The 9,878-nt window shown below is 34.6% G+C and overlaps 1 protein-coding gene across 2 annotated transcripts in view; it reads left to right on the forward strand.

Moving 5' to 3' along the window:
• ipo11 (importin 11) overlaps positions 1 to 9,878 on the forward strand; it is a 170,283-nt gene that overhangs the window by 17,071 nt on the left and 143,334 nt on the right. For both annotated transcript variants that reach the window (XM_016291746.1, XM_016291747.1), the window contains exons 3-4: positions 7,666 to 7,766; positions 8,126 to 8,198. In XM_016291746.1, coding sequence (XP_016147232.1) covers positions 7,666 to 7,766; positions 8,126 to 8,198 — 174 coding nt within the window. The remainder of the gene's footprint in view (positions 1 to 7,665; positions 7,767 to 8,125; positions 8,199 to 9,878) is intronic.

The raw sequence follows: 9,878 nt of genomic DNA on the forward strand, positions 1-9,878 counted from the left end.
TGGTGATTTAAAAATAAATGGGATGTAAAGTGATTGTCTGTCTTTTCTAATCTGGCACTTAATTACCCATAAAAATGGTCCAAAGGCAATAGCTTGATCAATTACCAAAGAAGAATGCCAAAATTATTCAGCAAAATAAGATTTTTTTTATCAAAGTGATCAAATGTTTTGTTGCAAAAATGAGTACACCCTCCTAGACTTGTGCCGGTATTCGGTAATGCGGTATATCACGGTAATGAATATGCACGATATTGTTATTGTGGGCACTTCTAAATACCGTGAATAATTATATATTACAAATTATTCAGAATTTTGAATGCATTTTAAGAATACTTTTACCATCAACTGGTCAAAATGCACAACACCGCTGTATGCTGCGTGAAAGACGCATGCACACTCTGATGTAAATAAGCGTGGACGAGAAGCACATGGCGGAACATGTGAGAGACGCTCTGAATGAATGCTACAAATGTAGCTATTGCTCATTGTGAATGTTAATGCATTAACTAAGGTTAACTAATGAGGTCTTACTGTAAAGTGATACCTATTGGTCTTTATAGTTCTTTTACACTTTAATCTGTGTAAAACTTTTAACTTTATACATTTTTCTGTATTGCTTTATTGCATTTAAATGTTCAGTTATTTTTGTTATAAGAAAAAAGTTATTAAACCTGTTATACTGTTTTATGACAGCACTTTTTTAAAACTAAATTTCAATATCGTGATAATACCATATATGTGATAAAAGCATGAGCAATTAATCGCAACATGAAAATTTGATACCGGCATATCCCTACACCCTCCTGAAAGTTTTTTATTTTTATTTTTATTTTTAAAGTGTATAGGTTTAAGGCTATTTTTGATCAACAGGTGAGTATATTGAACCAAAACTTTTAAAGACAAGTAATTTCCTGACAATTAAAAATGTTATATGGCCCACTGAATCATACTCAGACTTAATGCTGGCAGCAGTGGAACCGCTTGGGAGAGAATATTGGCATATATTTTGTTGTTTTTATTAAGTATATGTTTACTATGTTTCAATTTTTACCATCTTTCCATGAATTGTATTAGTGATCATTAAGAAAATACATCTTTTATATTTATTCAGAGGTGGTGTACTCATTTATGCTGTGCAGTGAACACACACTAGAGGTCTGCTACCCGACCCGAGCCCGGAGAAAATACTTTCGGGTCGGGTTCGGGTTAATGTTTAATGAGTAGCTTCGGGTTGGGGTCGGGCTCGGGTTTATAGCTAAACTAAAACTATATGCAGTAGCCTAGGCTACGCTGCTTTCATAGACGCACACACACACACATTATAGCACACGACAACACAGCACGGAAACTTTTATTAGTAAAATAGCTTTGACAGGCTACTGACTCGCAACTTTATATTTCTCTGCAATGAGGGGGTAAAATCGCTGTTTTTGAAGTAACTAAGCCTCATTGCTTGTAGAGAGAGGCGCGCAGACGCAGGTTCACACATGCAACTTTCATCCCTCTCTCTCTCTCTCTCTCGCTAATTCAAATAAATGATATAATTAATTAATTCAAATAAATGCGATCTTACCGCACTGCGTCTCTGTGCCTGATTTAAAGCAGGCCGAATGCTAACGAGCCTTAACTGACGAAAATTACCATAATTTGCACGGAATTATCGTCTTGTCGTATACAACCATTCAAAAACTCGGCAGAATTTATGTGACCGAGGCACCTGATGTTCATAAACTTTCATAACTGGTAAGTGTTTTTTCTTTTGCCTTGTGAATTGACCGAGCCTTAATGATTCCGTTTCTTTACATGTATTTGTTTACTGACCGTTGCATGCAATCGTGAAATACAGCATTTAAAAAAAAAAAAAGGCTATTCGTTGTGGGAAAAATAAAAAAAGATCTCGGGTTCGGGTCGGGTTCGGGCTCTAAATTGAACTGTGCCGCTCGGGTCGGGCTGGGTCAGACGATCTCGGGTACGGGTTGGGTTCGGGCTTCAGTTTAAAGCCTGTGCAGACCTCTAACACACACAGCGATCATTAGGCTTTCTCAGAGATTTTGAAATTAAGGATGCACAAATCTGTGGGTGAGAGTACAGATTACGAAAAAGTGGGCACAGTTTATCAGACTTTTAAAAAATCTCCTACTCGGCCTTAGGGCAGCTCTGTACTTTTGACGTCCATATTCAGAACAAAAAAAAATCTTCAAGATTTACAGAAATGCCAGTTTCTGCTCTTGTGGTTGTGTACGACTAAATCTTTCAAAGAATGAGGTGTCTGTGGATCCTCAGGCCTGGCCAGTCCAAGCCTTCTCGTCCCCTGAGGGGGGCTCGTCCGTGTTGTCATACAGCACTGGCTATGGTGTGTAGATGTCCTCTCAAATCCTTTAAGCCTTCAAACTTGGCACGGTCTCCTTCGTTATTGAGGTTTAGCATGAAATAGGATTGCAAAGGAACGGCACACAATCCTACGTATCAGAGTTTTTTCCTTAGACGATTTCTGCAGGCGTCAACTTCGGATGCAGCGCTATAAGGATGTTTGTCACGTCCCATCAGGCTCTCTTATCTGTTTGTATTTGAGCCAACCTGCTGTCACTCGGTCTGTCACCCAAATAAATCAGCCTGATTTGTATGGACTCGCATTTAGCTTCGCATTTGTCTACCCAAATGGTGCTTTCGCTGACCTTGAGGTGAATTACGCGGAGGCGGCAATTCGGTTTAGTTTTTTTTGAGTCATGTTTACTTGTCAGCTGTCTATTGATATGATATTTACCCGTCACATTTAGAAAGCAATACGTGTCCGTTTGCATAACAGAGCTGGTTATTGTGCCCTCATTGCTCTTGTTTTTGCATGCAACAAAGATTTCTTCCTCTTGGTTATCCATGGTAATTTATTACCCATTGCTCATCATCTTGTGTAGGAAATGGGTCTCTGTATGGACTCTTATCTGGCAGAGTGGAATGAGCCCTGGTCTCTGAGCAGCCGAGTGTGGGGGTTTGGTGGCCCTGCGTCAGAGCTGCTCCCTCTTGAACGCAGCTGCTACTACATATTTATCAATGAGCATTAGCTTTCCTTGGCCTGCTCCTCGCTCCCCGCACTCTTATTCCGGACATGGCATGCTGGATTAAACCTCGAAACTCGCTCCACTGTTGAATAGCCTTTAATTATTCAGTGTTGGACCTTTGCCTCACTAACCTAACTTGCTTCACCTCACCTCAGGAAATGCATAAATCCTCTTTTTTCGCATCGTTGCATATTTTTAAAGGTGACGTATGTAAGTTCTGGCACTAGTGGTGTCAAATTGAAGTGCAAAAAAGTACTTTTATTTTAAAAGAAACAAAATAAAAATAATAAAACACATTAGACACTATGTCTATTGACAAATAATCATAAGTTCACATAGTCTATAATCTTATATTGTGTCTTTTTCTCATAAAAATATGTTGATAATTTGTACTGGCACTGCCATCATATTTTTAGTATTTTTATATTTTTAGTATTAACATATTAGCATTTTTTTTTTTACCAACACTGTAAAAAAAATTTCTGTAAAATTTACGGTAAAAAGCCAACAGCTGTGGTTGCCGGATTTTTACCGTAAAAAATACGGTAGCAACGTTTTAGGTTTTACGGTTTTAACTTAAATTTACAGTTAAATACCGTAATTTCATTAACTGATATATAATGTTAATATACCAACCTATTGAAGTACTGAAATCTGTTTTGTACCTTTGTAATACACTGATAACCACCAAATGCAGGTGGTGATGAGAAAGTCACATGATGAACCAAAGCCCATCACAAGTTGCTATTAAATAATAGCATATATAGAAGGTGCACAGTGTCATTCACACATACACTAAACACCATCGTGGTAACACACATAAAACTGAAATAATGCAATAAACATTCATTTAACAACATTAGATGTAACACTCAACCCTAATATACAAAACTAAGAAGAAAAAACTAAGAAGAAACAGATTTATTTAAACAAAAAAACATAAAATTTGAAATGTAATGCAGGGAATTCTGGGAATGTCAATTTACGGTTATTCACTGTAAATTATGCGGTCTTTTTCACTTACAAAAATGGTAAACTACCGTAAAATTAATGTCCAATACAGTTTTTCATTGTATATAGTAGGGGATTTTACCATTAACCATTTAACAGGTTTTTACTGTAGCATTTTTACAGTCTTTTACCGTTAAATTCACGTCACGTCATTTTTTTTTTACAGTGAATGATTTTATTCTTGCTTGAAAAATTTATTTCCTATTATTTTTCACTTTCATTTCATTTTTACACACAAATAATAAATTGTGATGATTAAATAAATTAACAATTTAATTCATCATTAAATTAATCAAAGGTGACAGTAAATCCATTTATATTGTTACAAAAGGTAATGCACCCTCTCTGCTCTTGTTTTTGCATGCGACAAAGATTTCTTCTTCACGATGATCCTCGGTAATTTATTACCCTTTGCTCATCATCTTGTGTAAGAAATGGGTCTCTGTATGAACTCTTATCTGGCAGAGTGGAATGAGCCCTGGTCTCTGAGCAGCCGAGTGTGGGGGTTTGGTGGCCCTGCGTCAGAGCTGCTCCCTCTTGAACGCAGCTGCTACTACATATTTATCAATGAGCATTAGCTTTCCTTGGCCTGCTCCTCGCTCCCCGCACTCTTATTCCGGACATGGCATGCTGGATTAAACCTCGAAACTCGCTCCACTGTTGAATAGCCTTTAATTATTCAGTGTTGGACCTTTGCCTCACTAACCTAACTTGCTTCACCTCACCTCAGGAAATGCATAAATCCTCTTTTTTCGCATCGTTGCATATTTTTAAAGGTGACGTATGTAAGTTCTGGCACTAGTGGTGTCAAATTGAAGTGCAAAAAAGTACTTTTATTTTAAAAGAAAAAATAATAAAATAATAAAACACATTAGACACTATGTCTATTGACAAATAATCATAAGTTCACATAGTCTATAATCTTATATTTTCTCATAATCTCATAAAAATATGTTGATAATTTGTACTGGCACTGCCATCATATTTTTAGTATTTTTATATTTTTAGTATTAACATATTAGCATTTTTTTTTTTACCAACACTGTAAAAAAAATTTCTGTAAAATTTACGGTAAAAAGCCAACAGCTGTGGTTGCCGGATTTTTACCGTAAAAAATACGGTAGCAACGTTTTAGGTTTTACGGTTTTAACTTAAATTTACAGTTAAATACCGTAATTTCATTAACTGATATATAATGTTAATATACCAACCTATTGAAGTACTGAAATCTGTTTTGTACCTTTGTAATACACTGATAACCACCAAATGCAGGTGGTGATGAGAAAGTCACATGATGAACCAAAGCCCATCACAAGTTGCTATTAAATAATAGCATATATAGAAGGTGCACAGTGTCATTCACACATACACTAAACACCATCGTGGTAACACACATAAAACTGAAATAATGCAATAAACATTCATTTAACAACATTAGATGTAACACTCAACCCTAATATACAAAACTAAGAAGAAAAAACTAAGAAGAAACAGATTTATTTAAACAAAAAAACATAAAATTTGAAATGTAATGCAGGGAATTCTGGGAATGTCAATTTACGGTTATTCACTGTAAATTATGCGGTCTTTTTCACTTACAAAAATGGTAAACTACCGTAAAATTAATGTCCAATACAGTTTTTCATTGTATATAGTAGGGGATTTTACCATTAACCATTTAACAGGTTTTTACTGTAGCATTTTTACAGTCTTTTACCGTTAAATTCACGTCACGTCATTTTTTTTTTACAGTGAATGATTTTATTCTTGCTTGAAAAATTTATTTCCTATTATTTTTCACTTTCATTTCATTTTTACACACAAATAATAAATTGTGATGATTAAATAAATTAACAATTTAATTCATCATTAAATTAATCAAAGGTGACAGTAAATCCATTTATATTGTTACAAAATATTTCTATTTCAAATAAATGCTGCTCTTTTGAACTTTCTATTCAGCAGAGAATCCTAAAAAAATATTTATCTTTATTTCCACAAAAACATTAAGCAACACAACTATTTTCAGCATTGATAATAAATAGGGATGCACCGATATGAAAATTTTGGCCGATACCGATAACCGATTATTCTTTATTTTTGAAAGCCGATAACCGATATGTTGTCCGATAAATCTATATCCAAATGATATACTTTTTGAGAGCCTGATTACAAAAAAGGTCTCATCATTAAAAGCCACATCCCAAACACTTCAACATAAGCAGCCTAGTTTGAACGGTGTACGTTTTAAAAATATTTTTACTCTCCCATTACCAAATTTAGTCATAAAAAAAGTCTTACAAATAAATAAAATAATGCATAAATAATGCAAACAAGTCACTGGACATCATTACACGTGTAAAGAATCAAAATGAATGCGCCACAGATCAATAAAACAGAATAGCCTCTGCACGGACAATAATTAAATGATTTTAATTACTAAACCATATTGTTGATGAAAATAATAAGAGAAAAATACAAGTGGTTGTTGTTATTAATAATGTATCAATGATTTTGAAAAAGTAACAAATTAATACCACTGTTTTAAATAGCAGCCGTTGAGCTGCTCGTGCTGAAGCTGAAGAGCTGAATGAACATGGTAAACTGAAGCGTTTTGCTGGCAGCTTATTTAACTCAAGGAAATGCATCCTGAGATTAATATTAATACAACATAAACATAATATTACAACTTATATATGTACAAAATGATGCAGTTATTGCGTGCTATAGTCAGAATGTGTGATCCTGTTGTGGATGCGCTCTTCCCATATCAACGCGCTGAAACACAGCAACTAAACCCAAAGAATGCACAACGTTTTATTATAATAATGTTCTCATTAGAATGTTATATACACGACATTCCCAATCATAGTTATTAATGTTGTGCACTGCTGTTTGAGCTGCGTGCGCTGAGCTAAAGACGATCACCGGTAAACTGAAGCGCTCTTTTAACTTAACCAAACACATTCTATATGAGATAAATCAGATATACATCAAATAAACACAATATTACAACGTACAATTGCACAAAAGGCTGCAAACGAACAGCGCGCATCTGAAGTGTCTCTGAAGGAAATAATGCATTATTTATCGGCTTTAAGATATCGGCCAAATTTTCCTATCAGGCCGATACCGATAACAGAAAAAATGAGCATTTATCGGCCGATACCGATATGGTGGCCGATATATCGTGCATCCCTAATAATAAATATTTCTTGAGTACCAAATTAATATATTAGAATTATTTCTGAAGGATCGTGTGACACTGAAGACTGGAGTAATGATGCTGAAAATTCAGCTTTGCCATCAAAGGAATAAATAGTATTTTAACGTATATTTTGAGTTGTAAAAATATTTCACAATATTGCGGTTTCTTAATTTTTGATCAAATAAATGCAGCCTCGGTGAGCATTTTTTACATAAAAAAAATAAAAACATAAAAAATATTACCGACCCCAAACTTGATGCAATTCATATGGTGGCTTGTTACTATTTATAGAATAAAGTATAACAATTAAACTTTTCACTTCACCCCAAAGTTTGATTGTTTTTGGGTTTATAGGTTCATTTCTCACTCTTTCTCTTTGGTCTTGTTCAGAGCATCTTCAATAATCACTTGCTGGACGTCAATGTGAGATGGCTAGCTGTCCTTTATTTCAAGAACGGTATTGATCGCTACTGGAGAAAAGTTGCACCCCAGTAAGTACATCTGATTCTTCATTGCCATTTCTAGACTTTTCTATCAAGGTTGTTGCTTTAACTCAGAGATGAACGTGATCGTTCGTTTCAGCGATGTCTTCATCGCCCACATAGAACCATTATCACATTTATGTCAAAGCTGACCAGCAAAATCTCAATCTAATGACTAATAACATTAAGAAAATCACTGTCTAATGTGAAATTACATGGAGTTTTTTTTTTGTTACAATGATTTCTGCATTATTGTCGTAACTGAATTAGTGTCAGTTGGAACTGCAGTGATTAAAATCCAGGTTCCATTCAAAATGTTTCATTTGAAATGTATCTTTTTATTTTCTGTATTTCTCTCTCTTCTCAAGTGCTCTCTCAGAAGAAGAGAAGTCATCTCTCCGTGCAGGGCTCATCACTAATTTTAACGAGCCGGTCAACCAGGTTAGTGTGCACATATGGTCACACACACACACACACACACACACACACACACACACACACACACACACATGCAGTTCATTCACTGACCATATGCTCTACCTGTTCTGTTTATGATCAGTCATCCAATAAAATGAAATTTTAAATCAGAAATGTTTTTTCAGTACCATTAAACTCCTCTGTTTTAGTGGGTAGGAGTCTGATCTGTAATTCTAGTGAAAAATCAATATGCCTGGAGTCAAAAAGCACTTAAAATCTGTGCTGTAATGTGTTGTTGAGCAATCTTGGAGACATTGATTTTTTTTGGGGGGGGGTTATACAGTGCATTAATTTGACCCTTGAGTTTTATTAAAGCCTGAATCATTATAAGAAAAAGCCATTATAATAAAGAGGTGTGACAGCCATGGGTTTGAATCAACATCTGCTGCTCTTATAATAACAATGGGTGTTTCAATTTTTGATGCAAATTTAACTAGTAACTCTGGTAGTAATTGATAAGCTAGTTAAGTGGAACTTAATATTTTGATTATTGGTTGATGTTGATTTTGAGGGAATGTCGAGGACGATTACACAAGCAATTATATTGACAAGTTAAAACATATCTTGAACATCCATTTATCATAATATTTTTCTCATTTTTTACTGCATTTTTCAGTACATTTGTTTCTGTGTTCTGGAGGGTTTTTGGATGGGTTGGTATTACACACTATTGGTTTATTATTGGCTAATGACTGTGCTCAATTCTTGTTTGGAGTAACATCACAGGCACATGACAATTAATTGTTGGCTTAAATGTGCTTTCTTATTATAGACCATGGCTGACACTGCACAAATAGCTAGAGACTTGCATACATTAGTGAATGAAGTAGATGTAGTACACAAACACTGCCCTGTTATTTCCATATTGGATGCTGAAATGAAAAAACGATGTGAAAGAACAGAGGGAAATTAAAAATAAAATACAGAAATAAATAGTGAAGGGTTTTGCAACAATTTTAATAATATTAATATATTATAAATATTTATTCATGTATTTATTTGGTAACTTAACTGAAAGAGCGTGCTGCTAGCAACGCCAAGGTCATGGCAGCTTCAGTTCTCAGGAAATGCACATAATAGTGAAATGTATACATGAAATGCACTGGAAGTGGCTTTGAATAAAAGTGTATTCTAAATGCATAAATGTAAATGAGAAAATGTGTTTGGAGATGTACAGAATGTACCACTAATTATTCCTATTACAAAACAGATCACTTGAATGGAATATTTTGGTACTTCGGTCTAATTTGCAATTATAATCTTAGTTAGAACATTGCTTTGTAGTTTGCAGTTAAAATGTTAAATAATCAGAACAGATGACTGCTTTGCCAAAAAACTGAACAAAACAAAACGCACACAAAAACAATTGTGTGCATCACATACATACACAGTTTTTCCATAGATTGTTTTTGGCACTAAAACAATTGCCTTCAAATATGTGTGTGCGTGTGTGCATGTGTGCGTGTGTGTGTGTGTGTGTGTGTGTATATATATATATATATATACTAAATGTAAAATGTGTGTATGTATGCATGTATGTATATATATATATACAGTGGGTACGGAAAGTATTCAGACCCCCTTAAATTTTTCACTCTTTGTTATATTGCAGCCATTTGTTAAAATCATTTAAGTAAATTTTTT

This window comes from Sinocyclocheilus grahami, unplaced genomic scaffold, assembly GCF_001515645.1.
Source record: "Sinocyclocheilus grahami isolate Dianchi unplaced genomic scaffold, SAMN03320097.WGS_v1.1 scaffold276.1, whole genome shotgun sequence".
Lineage (NCBI taxonomy): Eukaryota > Metazoa > Chordata > Actinopteri > Cypriniformes > Cyprinidae > Sinocyclocheilus > Sinocyclocheilus grahami.